The following is a 21,868-nucleotide window of genomic DNA, read 5'->3' on the forward strand; positions in this document are numbered from 1 at the left end:
ATATTTTCTAAATTTTCTCTAAAATTACATTTCAATTTATTTCTGAGTCTGATATTATAAAGTCTGTTTTAAAGATCCATAAGAATCTTTTAAAATAAATGTAACTGTTACAGTAAAAATATCATCGTAAAATTTAAAAATAATCCCCAGTAAACATCTACATACAATTCTATTACACTCTTAGTTATACAGACAAAACCAACTTTGTAAAAATATATTTTTAAAATATTAAGAAAACCATGTTTAATAAAATTGAATGTTTAATACAATAATTTGTTCTAACATATACCTTATAGTATATTAACACACCAAAGAAAATCACTATAAATCCTTATTAACTTACTGACAAACTACAAATATGTTCACAGCATATTCAATAACCTTGAATGTGAGGAACTGCAAATCTTCTTTCCTCCTACCTATTTTCCCATTATTTTCTACCCTGTCATAGAAAGACCCAGTATTGTTCTGATGCTAAAATCTGCAATAAACAACACACACACACACACACACACAGACGTCATCATTTTTATCAAACCACATGAGGACAGATAACAAACTTTTGTAAAATACAAATGCTAACTTTTGTTGTATTGCAAATTTAGAAGAAAAGAATACACAACACCCAACAGAGTAGGTTCATTCCAAAGTTATTAAATAGTCTACTAACCTTGAAATAAGAAATAAACATTGCCTGCTTTCTTTTATTTTTCAGGAGGGGTGGGGGCAGAGTGAGAAAATATAATCATATTTCAGCAAAAGCCCATATCTCAACCTCAGGCATCTTTATATCCCAAGGGTAATATTTCCATTCCACTCTTAATGGAACAAATTTCTAATCAGAATATGTATTCAAAAATAATTGAGGCAATGCAATGACAACACATCATGCTGCCATCAGCATTCCCTGGTGTTAGGAATCAACTCAGCAGGCTCTTTGGTGTGACAGAGAGCCAGGCAATGCAGAAATGTCAGACTTGGTGAAGGGAGGGGAGCGAGCAAGGACAATGCAACCACTTTGCCTCTCTTGGGTGCTCAAGAAGGTGTTTGGAAGAAAGCTTCTGTGCTGGAAGTTGACAACCTTCAATTGTTTAAGTAAGAGATGACTTCAAATGGGTCCAGACAGGACCTCAACTTTCCAATCAGAATCAGTGTCAACTTTTACAAAATTATTGAGAATTTCTAAAATAATAGTCACTTCCAAAAAGGTTAATACCACCCCTGGATTTTTAAATTATTAAAACCTTAGGCACCGTATACTATTGCATATATTTTGTGATGCCCTGAAAAAGTCCAGAGGCTTACATTCAGGTTTCCTCAAGTGTGACAGTATATTGATCATTGTTGCAGCTAGATGAGTAGTGGGTGTTCATTATACTAACTTTCTACTTTTAAATGTTTAAAATTTTCATAATAAAAAGTGCAAAAAATTAGATTTCTTTCAATATATTTTATGTTCAAAATCTTACTAACTTTTCCTTAGGAAATATATAAGATGTGATTTATGCTTATGATTACTTAAGACTTGAGCAAGTGGTCTGAAATTTTTAAAACTCCACCAAGATTGATGCTGATCATAAAAAAAAAAAATTGTTCATTCCTGAATAAATTTTACTGTGATCTATCATGCTAGAAGAAGTGCACCTAAACAAACGCAGTGCCACCATCTGCCTGGCATTCGCACAGTGTGACAAAATAGACTAGTAATTAACTGCTTTCCTACCGAAATCTGCCAGCTTTAACTCCCCCGTGTCACTGATCAGAAGGTTCTGTGGTTTCAGGTCTCTGTGCAAAATATAACGCTGGTGGATGTAAGACAGCCCTCGCAGCAACTGAAATAAAAACAACTGAAAAAATAGGGAGATAAAAGTTAAAATCTGAACACACATAAATGCTCGTTTCTACATACAGTCTGCCAAGTACTTGTATTTAGTAAAAATGGGTACGTCCCCCCCAACCCCATCATTAAATTGTCTACCAAATTATTTAAACAGAATGTGCATGGAGGTATGGAAGTCCCTCATTTATTAAAAACTGAATCTGAAAATTTCTAACAACCCATCATGTCAACCCAGTGATACCTCCTCAACCAAAGAGATCTACAACCTAATCTGTGTTCTATAAATTAAGCAAGATGTAAAGAATGTATCTTTATAATATCTGATTTCCTTAGGCCTTAAATTAATGTTTGAGATAGAATAAAAATCTATCCATATCGTTATTAAGAGAAGCAAAATATTTTACCAAGTTTATGTAAATGTGCACATATTTAACTCCATAAACAGGATACCCAAGGATTCTCCCATTAACATGCCTTAAGGAATGAAAAGATAGATGATTTCAAATAATTAAAACAAAAACAGTCACATGGTCCAATTAATACTACATTGTAATTACACTGTTTTTGCACATATGGCCACAGAGATTAGGCCATTGCCTAAAGACAGACATGCACCTTCACTAATTACAGAGCAGACCCACCCAAAGGGAAAGGAAACTCAGATAACAGAGAAATCAAGAATTCAAGAGTAATACTTTTTTAAGAAATCATTTTAAGAAGCCACTGATGGCCTTCTCTGTTTAGTTTCATATTAGATCATATCAAATGTGTCTATTTTGGTAACAAAACACATGTGATTCGCTAGGCTTTCCAATATTCTGTTTATAAAGAAAGGAATATTTTTAAACAATCTATTTGCCAAAATATTCCTAATTGGCAGAGTTTTTAAAAACCAATCTCCTAAAACAAAAATAAAAACAAATGTTTTAAGTGCCATTAGTGTTCTAGTCTATACAGTCAGCTTAGTAACAAAAGGCAGGATCAGGAAAATGTTAAACATTTAAGTTGTGAAAGATTGATGGTATCGGGACTCCCTAACATTCAAATGGAAAAAAAAAAAAAAAGGCAACTCCTTGAGGGCCCTGCAAGTGAGCATTTGTGGAATATTTTCCATCTAACCAGGGGCCATAAAAGCTGAGTCCATTGTTTACAGGGACTTGAGATTAACAGGATGAGGAAGTCATTTTAAAATCCCTGGATATGAAAGATGCTGTGGAACAGACGAGACCTAGGATCATTATTTCCAGAATCTAAGCATCCCCAAGTAAAAGTCTCTTCTGTGTTGGACTACATTAAATGATTGGCTCAGGAACCTCAGGAAGCAAACATTTCTAAGCCGCCTCCTCTCCATCCTCCCCCTGTCGCAGATGAAAAGACTTAACACCTCCACCGGCAGCTTCCAGCCTCCTTCTTCACTTCTAATAGGCCCTGCATCCTGAAGCCTAATGCTTACAGTTTCTAAGAAAATCCATATTCCTTCAGTTCAGAAAGTTAGAAGAGTGAGCAAGTGAAGCCACTTTGCTTCTTCAAAAGCTTTTAAAAAAAGACGGACCACATAACCAATAAATTTAACTTGTGAGCACACAATGTAACAGTATACAGATGACGTATTATAGAATTGTACACCTGAAGCTTATATAACGTTATGCACCGATGCCACCTTAATAAATTTAATTGCATCTTGAAGACTTTAAAAATAATAACCTGATTTTGAAGAGAAAGTTGGGCATTTGGCAAGGTGCTAACTAATTTGAGGGGCGTAACGGAGACTTCTCAGAATGTGATTGTCTATCCAGCCGTGGCCATGCATTTTAGTTTAACAAACACATGCCAAGTGCCAGCTGCCATTCTATGCATCACAAAATAGGAGGTCATTTCATCTCTGTAAGAATTTTAATGAGGAAGGAACTTCTATCATGTCTGCATTAATGAAGAGGAAACAGAGCAGTTTCTCGGAGTCACAAAGCAATTAACTGGCAGAGCCAGGACCCAAACCAGGCAGTCTGGCTCCAAAGGCCAGGCCCTTAACCACTACACTATAGGAATCTTGGCCAGAAATCAAAACAAGAAGGCAAAGTGTTGCTATAGACACTGCTTTGCAGGATAAAGTCTGGACATTTAAAACCATGGCCTTCAAGGCCACTGAGCTGAGCCTTCATCCATCTGAGTGCTCAGGCATCATCACTCTACATTCGCTGACTCCAAGCAATCTTGTTCACCCCCACACTCAGAGCATCCTATCTTTCAACCCTTATTTTTATTCTTAACTGATCTCTGACAAAAAGCCCTCCCTCCTCTTGGCCTGATAATCTCTATGTATATCTTAGATCTCTCCTCTAGAATGACTCCTCCCTGACCATCTCCCAGGCCTTCACTCCCCTACAGATCTCCATGACGTGCTCCTGCTCTGGGCTCCTATGGCAGCCTCTGCACATGTCTACGGCAGTGCAGCATTATCCTACCTGCCACAGACATGTGCCTTAACCATCTTCCTAATCTGGTACACAGCTGGCACTCCTATGCCAGTAATGAACTGAACTTAGAGACTTCCAGATGAAGCTGATACAAAAATGGCAGGGAGGAAATGATGGAATAGAATTCTCTAGAAGCTAAGTGCAGAAGTGGGTACATCAAACAGTCCCAAGAGGCTCTTCTTTTAATATCTTTACTAATTAGTGAAAACATATAATCCACATGCGAATACAGAAGCTATCCAAATAAGATATCATATAAAAGGAGATTACCAAAATCAGTGTTGGGAAAGGATGCGACTACGCACTCCAATGACAACTGGACAGAGTAAACTCCAAACATGACAAATAGAGCCCAAACATTAAGTCATAGCCACAGACAAAACAAGAACAAATCCCCATAGGATAGATTCACTCAGGATTTACGAAGTGCCATGGGGCAGGTGCTGTTATGCAAGAGGTATGCAAAAATGAACAGAATATAAGATGTAGTGCCTGCACTCAGGAACTCACAGCCCCTGGGGTGTAAGGGGGCAGATAAACAGATAATCACCACTTAAGGAGATATGCACTGTAACAGCTACACAGACTGAGTGTACTGAGGACACAGAGGAAAAGGGATCTAGCAACAACAGCAACAAAAATGTAGAACTGATCCTGCCATAATATGAAGAGTATCCCTATGGAAGGGATGAGTAATAGGAAACTTGTCACTCTAAAAGCAGAATTCATTACACATAAAATTTTAATAGAAAATCAAAGATATCATTCACTAGATGCACAAGTTGAAATGATGTCTTATATGACAAACCCCTTCCTTTTTGTGAGAAAATATTGAGGAAACTAAGCAAGCAGATCATCAGACAAATTAAGAAAAAAAAAAAACTTAGATAAATGAAAAGATAATATATGAAATTGTAAATCTACCAGTTCACCATCATAAAAGTAATGGTGACAAGAAGACAACAGTAGACTTATTGAAAACATTAGAAATAACATTCGACTGCACTCAACAGGGTACGTGCTGCTGGCTAAGGGTGGGAAGGCTGCAAAGAAGCAGAGGCTGACTTAAACAGAATGTCCTAGGGAATGTTCTTTGGAAATGTCCTGAGAACTCAAGTCTTGGGGATTTCTTCCTTTAGACAAGCAGGCAAGTACCTAAGTTTCCCGTGTACATTTTTGAGAAAGCTAGTTCACTTGCTCATTGTATAAATTACCACACAAGATACACTCGATCTTGGTGAAAATCAGAGGACAGCATGAGAACAGGAGGGACCACCAAAGAGGGGTCCCATGCAGAGGAAGGATAAACATTCACCCCTGGTATTTGCTAATAAAACTTAGTGACCATGAGTGGAATCTCAATTCCCAAAAAGAAAAGAAGAGGGACTTATACTAACTGAAGGCTTACTCTAGTTTCAATGCTGGTCCGAGCACTTTTACATATATCATCTAATCCTGTCCATCTACAACCCTGTAGTTTTCCATTTCTTTGAAACAAATGAGAAAACCAAAGCTCTAAATGCTCAAATTCATCCAGCCATCACACAGTGCTTATGAATTTTCCACTATCCCTCATTACCTTAAATGAGGTTGATGATTAATAAATGCACGGATGAATAGTTATACACCCAATATAAGCAAAGTACTTTTATTAAGCGAACCCAAGTTGCTAAGTCTTGATTAGCAAGTTATGTAATGAACATGTGATTCCTGAATTTGTTTTTGCTATTTCAAAACCTCTTAGAAATAAATAACATGGCAGAAGACAGCTATTGTACTGAAGTTGATAATTAACATATTTGAAACACTCCTCCTGTCATTTTACTATAGTAGCCATAGGTCTTCCTAAGAATGCCTTATCACCTTAGAATAGTCTACTCAACTTTATAAAAGAGTATTCCTCCAAATTCTTTGGTATGATCACTAAAGACTTATATTCTAGTTTGAATATGTTCACTGTCTGCAATAAAAACCCCAATGGGAAAATGCCCTAAATGGCAATGATATGGTGAACACCTGCCACCAACATGTCTATCTGTAGCCCAGTTGTCGTGCCATCCCCAGCAGGAAGCAGCTCATATTCTCAGTGCCATGACGTAGGCTTCTTGGGAACAGCTTTTAATACTTTGTCTATTCCCTTCTGAAACTCTTTAGACTTTAAGTAGATAAAACATATCAAGATAACTTTTTTGATCAAAACTTTTAGAATAAGTTGGTAATAAGCACACATTATTGGACTCAATATGTTGCATTTATTACTGATATTTACTGGCACTTGCAGTAAGCAACACGTTTTATATTTTCCTCTCCTTCAAAGGCTCAGGGTGAGTGGTCAGATGTTCTTTGTCTCACTGTTTAGAGTCGCCGAGTTCCAGGAATGGTCTGAAATACATGTTATTTAATATATGTGGTTCCACTTACTATGAGACTAAGCATGAGTCAACTTCCTTTAAGAAATACCCAGGTTCTCTTAGGACTTATAGGAGGCTTATAAGAGCCATCAACAATGAACTCCATGGCTTATGGCACATGCCAATTCTTACAAAACAGTTAAGCTGCTCTTCTGCCTCCTGGGGACCAAGTTTATTAACACCTCTGTAATTTAGGTTTCTCATCTTGCAAATGACTGATTGAGTCTTAGATACTTTGAATAGTCAGTTATGCCACAATATTGTATCATTCCATTATTTTATGAATAACAGAAATGAAGGGCACTCTACAAATCAACAACTGTAATACCTGCCTTTTGTTAAGTGCTTACTATGACAGACATTGTGCTGTTTTATATTCATTTAGATAATTTAATTCTCTCAAGACCTCTGCTAGACAGATATTAGTATTCCTAGTTCATACATAAAGAAATAAAAATTCAAAGAAATTAGATGAATTGGCCAAAGGGACACATCGCAAGTAAGAGGTAGTACTGGTAATTTGAACCAATTTTTGTCTGGTTCTGACACCCACAATTAAGAGTATGACTTCTATACTCTTTGATTTTTTTAAAAAGTATGTGTAATTAAAGTAGCTCAGATTGTGTGAACCCAGCCTAAAATGTGACACTGGCAAATAAAGCAAAATTAACCATGGGTAATAAATGCTTCAAATAATATGTTCCATGTTTAACACTGTTCTGTTTAAAAACCCATAAACTACATAAATATTACATTATCCAGACATCAAACTTCCTAGAAATGAAAAATAATTAGAAACTTGGAGACCCCAAAATATCTATTGAATGTCGAAATATTTTATAAAATGCATCAGATAATGGTTTTATCATAATACTAGGTCTTCATCAATTTTTAAAAGCCAAAGAATAATTCATCATGATTCATTCCATTTAGTTTGCAAATATCTAATGCAAATATCAAATCTTAATGTGTAATATAATGTACACAATTCACGCCCAAACATCTATTTTTCAAAGCATCATTATAATTCCATGTGCTGATTTTTTAGGTTATACAAAGATATAAAAGAGACAAAAATAAAAACTCTACATATTTGACATTATGGTATAAATTATGAGTCACTGTGGATATACTTGACAATATTAAATGTGCTACTGGGATAGTGTAAGACACAAATGGCATCAGGTCATAATTATGTATGTACTTTTTTTGCCATCTACTCCAGATAGATCCAACTCTTGGAAACTCTGAATAGCAGGGAAAGTCTGTCTTGCCACTTTTGCTCTCTTTGAGTTCTTCCATTCAACTTTCTCCTTCAAGGTCCTGAAACACATCCCTAAATCAACAACCATTTAATTTACATTCTCTAATGTATTTAAATATTAACATTCTAGTCCTAAATATGTAACTTTCTGGAAAGGAATAACTGAAAAAAATAAGCAAGCTCCTGGGGGAAGATATTGCACAATTTCTGTGATCCTTGTGCAGGTAAGCTGGGCTCTCAGTCTGCCCTCTCCTCCAGTGGATATCAAGCAAGGTGTGTTCCTGGCACAGAGCCACCCACAGTGAGCAGGCAGATGGAAGCCATGGGAACCAGTGCTGAGATACTTACAAGAAGTCAAATGGGGATTGCTAGACAAATATTTGTTTTGCCAATATCCGTGAAAAAAAAAAGCTTTAATATAGAAAATGGGTTTCCAAGTTATTGGGGTTAGTATGGAAGATGAAGAAATTAAGAAGAGCTGAAGATGAGAATTTTCCCTTTAATAAAGCTGATTAGCAGCCTAAAATTAGTATTAGAAATATCCCCTAGCTGAATACAGACAAGATCACCAAACTTAAGATATTGGTTTTGATGTCACACAAAATATTTTTTCCAGAGAAAAACTGAAATAGTTGTTTCATGGAATTCAACTACTACAATCTTAAGACCTGCTGCCAAGTTTTTGTTTGTCAATGTAGTTCAGAACTACACAACTGAGAGAGATAGAAACATCAATGATGAGAGAGAATCACTGGCTGCCTCCTGCCCGCCCCACACTGGGGATCAAGCCTGCAACCCAGGCATGTGCCCTGACCGAGAACCAAACCATGACCTCCTAGTTCATGGTGGAAGCTCAGCCACTGAGCCACACTGGTCGAGTGGGTGATTTCTTTTTAATCTAAAAATAGGATCTAAAGGATCAAAGGAAATTTAGACAGGTGTTGAGACACCATGTCAAATTTTTAAAACAATCTTTAATGGCATTATGAAATTATTATATTTCTCAAAATATAGAATGGGGAAAGGCTCTATAATATTCACAGCAATGCACAGTAGGAAATCATTACCAGCTACATGAGAGCTCTAATTCAGAATATGAACATTAGAAAGTCTCATTTAGTAATCAATTCTCAGTGCCATCTGTATAAAGCAATCTTAATTTGGCATAACATTATTCTGTCTGTTACACACCTGCTTGTTCTCTGGATTATGAAAGAAAAACAGCAATTTTTCAACTATAATGATTCTCATCTTTTAAAATTAATATAGATATTGAAATGAAAAATAAAACTCAGCTTTATGCCAACAGGATTTCAGATACGTCACAGAATAAAGCAGAGAATTCAGAATTATTTTTTTTATTTTGAATTATTCCAAAATAATTCTGTTAAAAAAAAAAAAAAAGCAAATGTGTTTTCTACAAGAAATCTTCTACAAAGGTTATTAAGATAACATGGAAATGAAGATACATTATGTAAAAACAAAGGAAGACCCAAAGCCAAATGGCAAGCATCTACATTTCTGGATATCAACTGGAGACAATTAATTAATTAATCTTTTTAAATGAACCTTAATTTTCCGTCTCTCATGCTTATCAATTTTTAAAGAATACATGAAGCCCAGCTGGTGTTGCTCAGTGGTTGAGTACTGACCTATGAACCAGCAGGTCACAGTTCAATTCCCGGTTTGGGCATACAGGAGGCAGTTGATCAATGATTCTCTCTCATCATTGATGTTTCTATCGTGTTCTCCCTCTCCCTTCTTTTCCCTAAAATCAACAAAAGTATTTTTTTAAAAAATACATGAAAACTGAATAAAGAATGCGATTTAGAATGTTACAGTCATTTTTTAACTCATGATCAATCTGAGAATTATAAAATGAAGAACTAATACAAGTTCTGCATTCAACTCAACTACAAGGGCCAAAACCCAATAAAATTCATAGTAAAATGTTTGTGAAGAGGTGGGAAAATGAACTATCCTACAAAAAAAATCTAACCAGTTTATCACATACCATTTATCATGTTCTTGCAATTGGTTGCTAGATCTTTAATTGTCATAAATATTTATAACCAGGCCAATGTCCTCAGGCTTTTGATTCAGGTTTTGAATTGCCCTCTAAGTAATTAACTGCTAAAATTACCCATTTGTCTAAAATTGATATTATACGAAGAAACAAACCACTAGTTAATAGTGAATATTTATTTCAAAATGCCATATTGAGAACAGACACATTTTGTAGGCAATTAAAGCAGCAAAGTGATTCTAGAAATGTAGTTTAATTGGCAATTTTTCTTATGAGTTTATTCCAGTGCATACAAGAAATACACATTAAAAAAGATAAAACTTTATAGGTGTTTTGCTGGGACTTAGTATAAAATTTCCATAGACTATTCTATGCTTTACTATGAATTACATGCTGTTCTGGTTGTTCTCCCTGCGCCCCCCTCCCCATTCTTCAATGATACATGACCTTGATAATGCTTGAAATTCGACCTAATTCACACTAAAGAACAATCTCCTCAATTCTTGGGTGCTTGACATCCCATATTTTTATAATGAACAAAGATATATGGAATATAAACAAAGATGTCCATTTTTAGAATTTAAGATAAATATTTAAAATGTCTCTATACATTGCCATGTGCATAGTGATAGAACTAAAAGTCAAAATTGCCAAATTTAGAAGCAAATGGATTTGCTCACTGTGTTTTCCTTCTGTTCACCATAATAAATATTCAGTATTTATTGAAATCCAATCATGTAATGATCTATGAACAACTTAGCTAAATACAATGCTCTGGAGTTATTAAAAGAACATTCTCTTTTAAAGATAATAGCTTATTTCACCTGTTTTTCACATCTCCTTAAATTTACAAAAACCATTACAAGGTCTGATTTTTGCTCAACTGCTTTTTTTCTTAATTTAATTAACATGTAGCCTACCATTATGAACAGCTATCAACTCAGTAAATATTATCTTTATGTTCTTCATTTTGCATTCATCGATTTAAGCAACAATAAATATCACCGCATGACAAAAATATGCTAATACATCAAACAGAAATACCAGTGGGACACCTGTCACTATGTCATAGTCAGACTTCTTTGAGAATAATTTCACCTGCAGTGCAGATCCTAAATGTAACCCTGGAGGCGTGTATTGTCTCTAAGCGGACAAATGGTGAGGAAAAGTCAGTGCATAATTACGTGAGTGGCCTCCCATGGAAACAGACATGGAATAAGGGCCGTCTGCTTCCTTGCACTGCACTTCAGATGCCAAAACACAGGCATTAACAAGCCGCTGTCTATTATTTAACTTCCCATACCCACAGAGAAGGTGCAACATCTTCAATAGGAAAATGATGTTCAACCTCTGTGACTGAGTGCATATAAACTCGCAAATAATAAGCTAATTACAGTAATTGAATGTATTAATCATGCAACGTAGAGAAAAGAATGTTGGACAGAGATCTGTTTTTTATATAAAATGTGGCAGCTGAAATGGACCATTATTCTAGGATGCTAATCCTGGAATGGGCCTGGCTGCAGCAGAATCACTGAAAGAGACGTTTTTGTTTTTAATTATATCAACATTGAATGTTTAAATTATTATGATCATGGAAACGTTGTTTTCAGCTGGGGCATGTTTAGTATAAATACTTTCCTTTTTCCCTGCACAACAATTTGATTTTCGGGGTGTTAGCAATGATCTAGTTCTTCTGTTTATGGGTTTGTTTTCCTTTGTTTGGTTTTCTTTGTAGTTACCACCAATGCAACAACTCTTCTCCCCTCGTGTACATCTGCTTAAACACATCAGGTATTCTATCTAACAATTTCATCGTGGAAATCTCTCCCGGAGATTTCTGAGGGCTCCAACTGGACTGACAGGCTCCCTCCTAGCCTGATGCATAACTATCATCTTGGGATTCTTCTCATCCTTGTCCCGAGGCTCTCGTTCACCCGTCTGCTGTGGTGACCTGGTGACCTGGTTTCTTTGTCTTCTCTGCCTTGGCTTATGCTGTGTTAGTGGAGTACATGGTTATGTAGTGTCCTGGTAAAAAATGCAAGGTAGACAAACTTTCCAACTCCTTGAACATCTGAAAATAATTTTTTTACCCTCATTCTTCACTGATAATTTGTATAGAATACTAGGTTGAAAATAATTTATATCCGAATTTTCAAGCCACTGTACACTGCCATTTCCCTTCCAGTGTTGCTGTTGAAATGCCTGTTGCTGCCCTAGCCTGTGTGGCTCAGTTGGTTAGAGTCATCCCAACCAAAGGATGTGGGTTTGATTCCCAATCAGGGCACATACCTAGGTTGAAGGTTCAATCCCTAGTCGAACTACTAGAGGCAACCAATCAATGTTTCTCAGATCAATGTTTCTGTTTCTCTCTCTTTTCTCTCTCTCTCTCTCTCTCTCTCTCTCTCTCTCTCTCTCTCTCTCTCTCTCTCTCTCCCTCCCTCCCTCCCTCCCTCCCCCCAATCAATAAGCATGTCCTCAGGTGAGGATTTAAAAAATGTCTATTGTGACTGTAATTATTGACCCTTTGTATCAAACCTATTTTCTTCATGTAGGACTTTTCTTTGAAACCAGTGTTCTGAAATTTTGCAGTAATGAACATTATTGTCAGTCTACTTTTGTTAATGTCATAAATAGCTAACTAATAGTAATAATAGGAAGAGAGCAATGGGGAGCCCAGACATTATAGCATGGCCATCTGGGCAGCTTCACCAGAGAGCTGTAGTTTCACACTCCCCAGGCAACCACGGGTCCATTCCCTGCAGATCACAGAGGAAAGGGACCAAATAAAGGGGAAGATGGGTGCATGCACAGTGAAGTCAGGGTGATGTTGGGAAGGTGCTTGTCTGTCAGTATAACCTGGGAACAAAGATAACTGGCTAAAGGAGTAGAGCCATTACAAGTGTGCAAAATCCTGACGAGTTAATTGGATAAGCTCCTAGTTATAATGCCCAAAGAATTCTCTCTCTCTTGTTTGCTTGCTTTTGCACTTCTGCTTCTCGCTTGCTCCATGACCCACACTTGCCAGTGTGCTACCCCACCATGATACCTTAGGCGATATGGTTCCCACACGCAATGGACTGCAGCTGGGAACACAAGCTAAGCCAGCCAGATGCTAATCTGGACTGTGCTCTAATATGGAGCTAAGACTCTGGGCAGTGGCTTTAATTCTAGCTCTGCTGAAGACAAGATGGAACTATTTCCACGGTGGTACAGAGGGAGATGGGACCTTGGAAGGGAACTCTTTTAATGCTAAATCATCAACAAGCTTTCCATGATACCTCATTCTCCCACGGGGGCCTCAGGAAATTATTGTTCCCGCAGTACCCCAACAACTCCAATTCCACTGGTAATATATGGGGATTCAGAGGGCACCCCACCGATAATATTTTCATTAAATGTTCTGTGTATTTAGTGAACCCTCTTAATATTGAAATTCACATCGTGAAAAAGTATATTTTAATTATTATTACTTTAGTGAGTCTCCTCTATTTTCTCCAATTATTCAGATGTTGGATATGCTGCATTGGACTTCTGGATTTATTGATACTTTCTCATTTTCCAGATTTATATTTTATGCTCTACTTTCTGGCAAATGTCTTCAACTTTATCTTTCATCCTTTTTTAATTTTTGTTGTTTTGGTTTCTGTCACATATTTTTAATTTCCAAAGCTACTTTTGTTCACCAAGTTCTTTGTAAAAATAACTTATTCTTGTTTTATAGATGTACTATTTTCTTTTACCTCTTTGAGAATATTAATTGTAATTTCCTTCAAAGTTTTCTTTCCTATCTTTATCTGTCTAATCAATGCAAAAAACTTTACTTCATCCAAGTTACTTCTTTGTCAACTAGGATCTTCACTGTAGTCTCCTAGATTCTATTCTTTAGGTCTGTACTCTTGGACTGATTAGATGCTCCAAAAAGGATGTTATAGTTTTCTGCCTTGATGCATGGGTCTGATGCCTGTTTTTTGAAGCACCACAGGCTGTTCCTGTCTCTCATGCTCTCCTCTATCTCCTCTCACATGCCCAGCCCTGCTACTCTGGGACACCCCTCTACAACCACCCCACTGGCAGAGTGAGAGAGAGAGAGTAGAGGCCATAAGGCTGTGAGAGAGCAAAAGGTCACGATTGCAGCAAGTGTACATGTCCTCCAGGGTGAGGGCTAAAGTCATGCAGGGCCAAAGGGAAGTGAGGGGAGGCTTTGGGTCCTGGGAGGTACCCTGAGCTCTCAACCGTGGGTCTAGGCAAATGCCTATCTTTTCCTACATCAGTGATTTTTAAAAATTTGATTCTGATTTTGGGAGATGATAATTTTACATTTACATATTTTAAAATATATACTTTTTTATTTTTTAAGCTTTTCAGGTGTCTCTGCTGTGAAGCCAAAGTAGATGACTACTGAGGTTTCTAGTACCCTTAAATATTCCAAGAACTAAGACTGTCCAGTGCATTCTGATAAATCCTCAAGGAGCCAATATTTCAATAGCTCTGAGGAAAGAAATACCTATATAAGTTCAACATATTTTGCTGCCTTTCAGTTGTTCAAAACAACCTAAGAAAAGGTAAATCACATCATGCTCTTCTCAGAGGCAAAAACTGTTGGAAGGCATCAATCTTTGGCGACATTAAACAACTTCTGTATGGGAACAATTCCTGCTCAACATGACTAACATCTACACTCGCTTTTGGTGTTGCATCTAATTTCCTTGTCATTATTTCTATGTGGACTGTGCATCTCATTCCCCATTAAGTTTTTCACCCCAGCCTAGACCACCAACTCCTGCAGAAGCAAAGCTGATTTACTGTCACAGTACAACCTGTACTTGGAATAAGTAGCCAATGTGAAGTTCTGAAGTATAATGAACAACCACGGGGTGAAAGAAAAGCTTACAAAACTAGATTGAGAGCAGCTGAAATACCATTTCAAGGAGTGAACTTACAAATGCTACAAAAATCACCAATGACACTGGCCAAAGGATTATGAACATGTAGATACTTTGTGGAATGACCTTTCCTTCTCTGTTTCACCAACAAAATGTTCCATCAATACTTGCCCCAAACTCATGACACACAAAAGGTGGGTGAAAAAACCAAGCATGCATAATAAAAAGCCAGCGATGCCATGTTATTTGAAAAGGTTCATTTAGCTCTTTAATCTCAGTCCAGTCACTGAATCTGGAAGTCGAGAAGTGAAAATTAACTTAGAGTAGCTGTTGATTTCCACTGAGGCTGTTAGTCCCCTGGACTCCCCAGAGCTGAAGGTCTCACTAACTGGGCTCTCTATATATTCCCAGGGTTAAAGTGCGAAACAGGGATAAGGAGGTATTGTATGATTGATTTTAAACCCCATCAATCCTAGGAAAAGGACCTTTAATGTATATATGAGACAAATCGAGATGTGTAATTGTAAAAAACAAACATACGTTCATGTGATAGTAATGTTTATTAAATATGGGCAAGATTAATAAAACAAGTCTTTTCCATCGGTTAAAATTTCTTCCCCAATCTAACTACTAAAACTATGTCATTGGATACAGATTTTGTCATTGGATACAGATTTTGTCATTGGATACAGATTTTGAAGAAAAATGAATAGTCAAAAAGATTTTTTAATCAATAAAAGAAAAACACAACCAAAAGGAGGCATATAAAAGAAACTAACAAACTCTGAGCACCATGTCGATTCTATTTAAAAAACAAGATTTGTGCCCAACTGGTGGCTCGGTGGTTGAGCATCGACCCATGAACCAGGAGGTCACCGGATCCATTCTCAGTCAGGGCACATGCCCAGGTTGTGGGCTCAGTCCCCAGTAGAGGGCATGCAAGAGGTTGCTTATAGATGATGTTTCTCTCCCATCGATATTTATATCTCTCTAACCCTCTCATTTCCTCTCTAAATTTCAATAAAAACATTTTACAAATAAATAAAAATGAGCTTCTTCAGAGGTCTTATGCTTTAAAATTATACAACTTTACTGACCACCATAAAAACTCTCATTATTCTTAAAAAAAATTTTTTTATTAATTTCAGAGAGGAAAAGAGAGAAAGAGGGAGACAGAAACATCAATGATAAGAGAGAATCATTCACTGGCTGCCTCCTGCACAACCCCCACTGGGGATCAAGCCCACAACCTGGACATGTGCCTTGATTGGAATCAAACCTGGGACCCTTCAGTCTGCAGGCCGACACTCTATTCACTGAGCCAAACAGGCTAGGGCAAAACTCTCATTATTAATACCACACAAATTATTAAGCACATGCAACTTATTAAGAAAAAGAGAAACCCAATAAAAAGTGGGCAATATATAAGACAGGCAACTTATAAAATCAGAATTACAAATGGCTAAGAAACTTAAGATGGTCTTACAGCAGGTAAGAAAACACCCAACATAAAAGTCATTCCACTTTTACTCATCAGAATGGCAAAAATTAAAATGACTGGTTACAGTCAATGCCAGTTAGAGTAGAGAAAACCAACTCTCCTCTAATTTACAACCTTATGGGAAAATGTTCCAATCAAATTCATTAAAACTGAAATCATATCTCTTATTTATTAAAGAGATATCTTGGTATCTTCTAACTCCCTAACATATCCCATCAGTTAGATATCAAAAGAAATAAGAGTTTAAAGGTTTATACTAACATTTACTCTAAAATCACTCATAACATTAACATTTTGGAAACAACCCAAAGATCTCTTTATAAGAAACAACTGGAAAGCGCTGATACTATGGACTAATATGCAGTTATTAGAAAGACTGAATTATATCATGTACCGATTTTAAAGAACATGCACAATATATTTTAAATTAAAAATAACACAATAATATATGTATTATTTTTATAAAGCAAAAAATAAATACACAAAACTCATACCCACATCTATACCTCTACAAGCAAAGGGAAAAGCATGCGTGCGCGCGCACACACACACACACACACACACACACACACACACACACGCGCGCGCGCCACGTTCTGAAGAGTGGTATAGGCAATGCCTGGGAAGAAATTGAGATAATTCACTTCAGATACATCCGTAGTACTCAGTCAATTCTCGGGATCATGAAATGTAGTCATCTGAATTACAAAACCTGAGCACATCGTTAAATGTTCAGCTACTAGTATAACTTGGTATCTTCTAACTCCCTAACATATGCCAAAAAGACTCTTCTGTTTTAAGCTTGCAATTTTGGGACAATTCCTTAATTGTGGGATAAAATCATAAAAATGTAGTTCTTCTGACACATAGCAATCCAATTTGTAGTAAAAGAAATGAAAGACAGCAGTAGGAATAGAACCACTTATATCTGTTTGTACATACAAATGAAAAGTATGCTTCATGAACTCACCGTAACACTGTTTGGAGTCATAATAATACTTCATATTGATGCTAAATAACTGGTACTTCAGTATGGGGTTCCAAGGTAGAGCTACCTGAGCTTCCCTTCTGCTAAAAACAGTGCTACCATAGGATTCCAGTGGATCTCACTCATTCCTGGCAAATGTTTCTTCATAAAGAAAAAAATATGATAAGATCTAAACAATAATACTCCAGTGAAAATATTTAATGTTGAAGCATGGTTTCCAACTACAAACAATGGCTGTGGTTCACTTTAATATTCTCTTTACATAAAAGTTTTTTAAAAAGGAAAAGTTATGGTAGAGACATCAGACTTTGGCTCAAAAGAATGCACACGAAGAATGCTAATACTTTGCTTAAAAAGATCTTTTCCTACCTTCACATTATCTGGATGCAGTCCCCCAGGGTGCTTGTCCATGTACTGACATAAATCAGTGTGCTGGAAGAAAAAAGGGAAAATGTATTAACATCCCTCTGGCTATAACATGATGAATCAATATTTTTCTACTTCAAAGTCACCATTACCTTCTGAAAAAGCAAATATAAGACAAGTGGGTGGATTTTTTAGTTTACACAGCGCTGTGCTCCTCCAATCCCCATTTTTAAGCCAATTCAATCATTACCTTTACCTCTAGGCTCTGTTTTATGTTAAATATATCTGTGCATTAGAAAAAGTTCATGTCCATAATTTGTAAAGTGCCTCATTCCCTCCTCATTGAATATAAATCTTTCAACTAAGAAAAAAAAAATCCAAAAACTGAAACTAAATACTTTGACTTAAAAAAAACTGAACTTGCCGAAACCGGTTTGGCTCAGTGGATAGAGCGTCGGCCTGCGGACTGAGAGGTCCCGGGTTCGATTCCGGTCAAGGGCATGTACCTGGGTTGCGGGCACTTCCCCAGTGGGAGATGTGCAGGAGGCAGCTGATCGATGATTCTCTCTCATCGATGTTTCTAACTCTCTATCTCTCTCCCTTCCTCTCTGTAAAAAATCAATAAAATATATTAAAAAAAAAACAAAAAAAAAAAACTGAACTATAACAATCCATTTACACTCTCAATTGTCTTGTATTTTTCAAATGCAAACCTAGGCTATGATTACTTTGTGTGAAATGAAAAGACTACAATTAGACAAAGTAAAATTACTTTGGATTCATTCAAATTTCTCTTAGATATATTCAATAAAAAATAACTTTCAGGTTTCTAAAACTCCTGAACATATTTCAAAAAATATATACCTTATAAAATAGAAATACTTTCAAAATTATAAATTAAAACAAAAATATATACCCAAGTAGAACAAAAAGAATCCCTAGAAACATGCTATTATTCTTTTAAATAACCAAGCTTGATTTGCCCAGAACTATATATATTCTTCTTAATACTTTTTCTATTTAAGCACTACAAAAAGTTTTGAAAAAAACATATAAAGTTGCTATTCAAATTTTTCTCATGTTATTGAAAGATAGCATAAAATTTATAACATTTAGTCATTCTGAAAAACCACTAAACATGAGTCTTTTTTGAGTTCCATTTTCAGGAGTCAATTATTGAGAAATCATGAGTTTTATGATATATTCAAGAACCTTGCTGTAGCCATGGTGACAACTGTTCAAATTCCTTTACTGAGTTTTTATTCCATGGCAGGTGGTGATTGATGAAGCTAGAGAGCAGAATTTTGCATTCACTCACTACTCACCACGCACTCCTTGAGCCCATGTTATGTCCCAGGCACTACACAGTCACTAAGGACACAAAATGGCCAATTGAGGGCAAACGGAAAGAAAATGGGACAGAAGAAACACTCTTAGATAGGATCTGAGACAGTATTTATTGCCTTTATTTTGGACCATGCTGTGTTTAACTTCTAAATCAAAGGCAAATTCCATGATGACAGAAACTGTGTTTAATTTGGGAATTACCGTATCTTTGCTCCAGGGAAAATGTCAGACACAGAAGAGAACTGAGTATATACAGGTGGAAATAGTTTTACATATAGGGTAGCTCATTAAAATGACCCTAAAATATAATTATAATGGGTTCCATGGATTTTTTTCCTGATTATATAAAGGTTTTATATCATGTAGTTAACAAACTGAGGAAGGAATGCTCTATTCCAAACTACCACTTTGTAACTCCATATAATTAATTTCTCTGTCCTTTCAAATAGGAATAAGATCTCCATTTGAAAGAGTTTGGAAGAACAAATAAATAGTACATAAGAAAGTACTTTTCACCTATAACAGGATATACAAAATTAAGGTTATTATGTATGAGAGTGGTCATTATATAATAAGATCCACAAGAGAAAGAACTATATCTAACATCGCTTCTCACACGTAACATTGTAAATAGAAAGTACATCCAATCATATCAACTATTATATATCCATGACATGCTAAAATTATTAAAAATATAAAAATTCAGTTTACAAAACAAAGAAAATAATATTCACATTGTTTTCAAGATACAAACTAAGAATAACAACAGAAAATAAAGAAACATTTCCTACTATATATTTATATTCATGTTAGTTACGTCAGTACTTATCAATAAAAAATCAGCATATAAACATAAATATTAGATAAATAGAATTAAAGGACAATTTAGTAAACATTAATACATTTAACAGCACGACATGACAATATATAACAAAATATGATTAAAAGAAGAGGAGGAGGAGGAGGAGGAGGAGGAGGAGGAGAAGGAAGAGGAGGAGGAAGAGACGACTGCCCGGCCCACAACGCTCAGTGGTTGAGCATCGACCTATGAACCAGGAGGTCATGGCTTGATTCCCTCAAGTCTAAGTTATGGCTCGATCCCCAGTGGGAGTCGTGCAGGAGGTAGCTGATCATGATTCTCTCTCACCATTGATGTTTCTCTCTCCCTCTCCCTTCCTCTCTGAAAACAATAAAAACATATTTTAAAAAAATAAAACTATAAAGAAGGAAGCCTATCAGAAATTGGGGCAGGATGAGTCCTGATGCTCAAGGCACAGGTGATATACTTCTGAGCCAATGCCCAATGGCATTAGCATCAATTGCAGGAAGGAGGCCTCTTCAGAAATGAGATCTTGGGAAATTTAATAAAGATTTTTCCAAACTTTTAAAATGTTTTAATTCATATTTACTTAAATGTATGGCATGAAAATGTGTGTGTGTGCATACACATCACAAGCATACACACATGGCTGTCCTTAGCTGTGTAACCTGGGGCACATTATATCAACTCTGTATATCAGCATTTTTATCTAATGAGGATAACCCTAATACAGCTAATGAAATGGATATTATGAAAATTAATGAGTAAATATTCAGAATATTTTTAGAACATTGCCCAATGTCTGGTAGATGCTACAGATGATGATGATGATGATGATAATGATAATGATGATGATGATTTTCTGCGGTGTGTTTGGAGCAGGGAGGGATATTTGGAAGGATTGCAATTAAAAATCAAATGATAAATACAGCCAGGAAACTGGAGCTCCTAGGTGTAGCATTTCGTCCTTTTACATGTTTTCCTGTCTGCATGCCCAGCCATTCTCACGCACACTCCGCTGCTCTCTGTACACAACACTGAAGCTACATCTCCAGATACACTGTTAACCTCCAATCGCTCCACGTGATTAGGTGTAAGAATCCAGAGAATCTCAGATGGAGGAAGAGACGAGGTAGTACAAGGTCCCATTTTACACCCTAGCACATTTCTGTTCTACCTGCCTTAACAGCTGTTTCTTTTTTCTCTCTTTTTAAATACACAGCACTACATTTGAAACTGCATTAAATGTGCCAAAATTACAAATTTTTATAACATTTCCTTCTTTTTAACATCTCTTTTTAATACAAATGATTGGATTATGTACCCCTTATCATTTGCTCTGGTCCATAAACAGAACTAAACAATAATGCTAGAAGGTACCTTGTCTTTGCATTTTTTTTTAAAGTCATTCTGTGTAGAATCACTATCCTCTGACGATGTGTGACTCATCTCAGTTCTATCTGGCTTGATCTCTGGCTATTTCTTGTTTTAATAATAAAAGGGGCACCGTTAGACTAGCGGCCTGGTGACTGCAGATCACACACAATCACTCTTCGCCCTTCAATCTCTATCTTGGCTCTTGGCTAACATTTCCTCTTTCCCTCACTGCATTATGTCGCACCTCACCTTCCCACACCTCCAATCCTATTCACTCCATCACTGCTGCTGTTCTTCAGGGCAATGCGTTTAGAAGTGCTCGTGTCTGACAGGAGTTTACCTGAATGCCTGAGAACACCTCATCAATCTCCCATGAGGTGGGTGGTTTCAAATGAAGCCATCAAGTATGGCTAGGCTTACAAATGACGTGGAAGGCAGACTGAGAGCAGAAAGGGGCTGCAAAGGCTCAAACCCCACACCAGCGTATCCTTATTTCAAAATCAGGCTCCTCTTTCCTTGTTGATGATCCATCAGATAGCAATTATCTGGTTATTTACATATGTGCAGG

The 21,868-nt window shown here is 36.5% G+C and overlaps 1 protein-coding gene across 2 annotated transcripts in view; it reads right to left on the bottom strand.

Moving 5' to 3' along the window:
- CDK14 (cyclin dependent kinase 14) overlaps window positions 1-21,868 on the bottom strand; it is a 531,041-nt gene that overhangs the window by 257,350 nt on the left and 251,823 nt on the right. For both annotated transcript variants that reach the window (XM_036328251.1, XM_036328252.1), the window contains 2 exons: window positions 17,760-17,822; window positions 1,724-1,847 (listed from right to left, as the gene is read on the bottom strand). In XM_036328251.1, the coding sequence (XP_036184144.1) occupies window positions 1,724-1,847; window positions 17,760-17,822 (187 nt within the window). The remainder of the gene's footprint in view (window positions 1-1,723; window positions 1,848-17,759; window positions 17,823-21,868) is intronic.

This window comes from Myotis myotis, unplaced genomic scaffold (genome assembly GCF_014108235.1).
Source record: "Myotis myotis isolate mMyoMyo1 unplaced genomic scaffold, mMyoMyo1.p scaffold_m19_p_11, whole genome shotgun sequence".
Taxonomy (NCBI): domain Eukaryota; kingdom Metazoa; phylum Chordata; class Mammalia; order Chiroptera; family Vespertilionidae; genus Myotis; species Myotis myotis.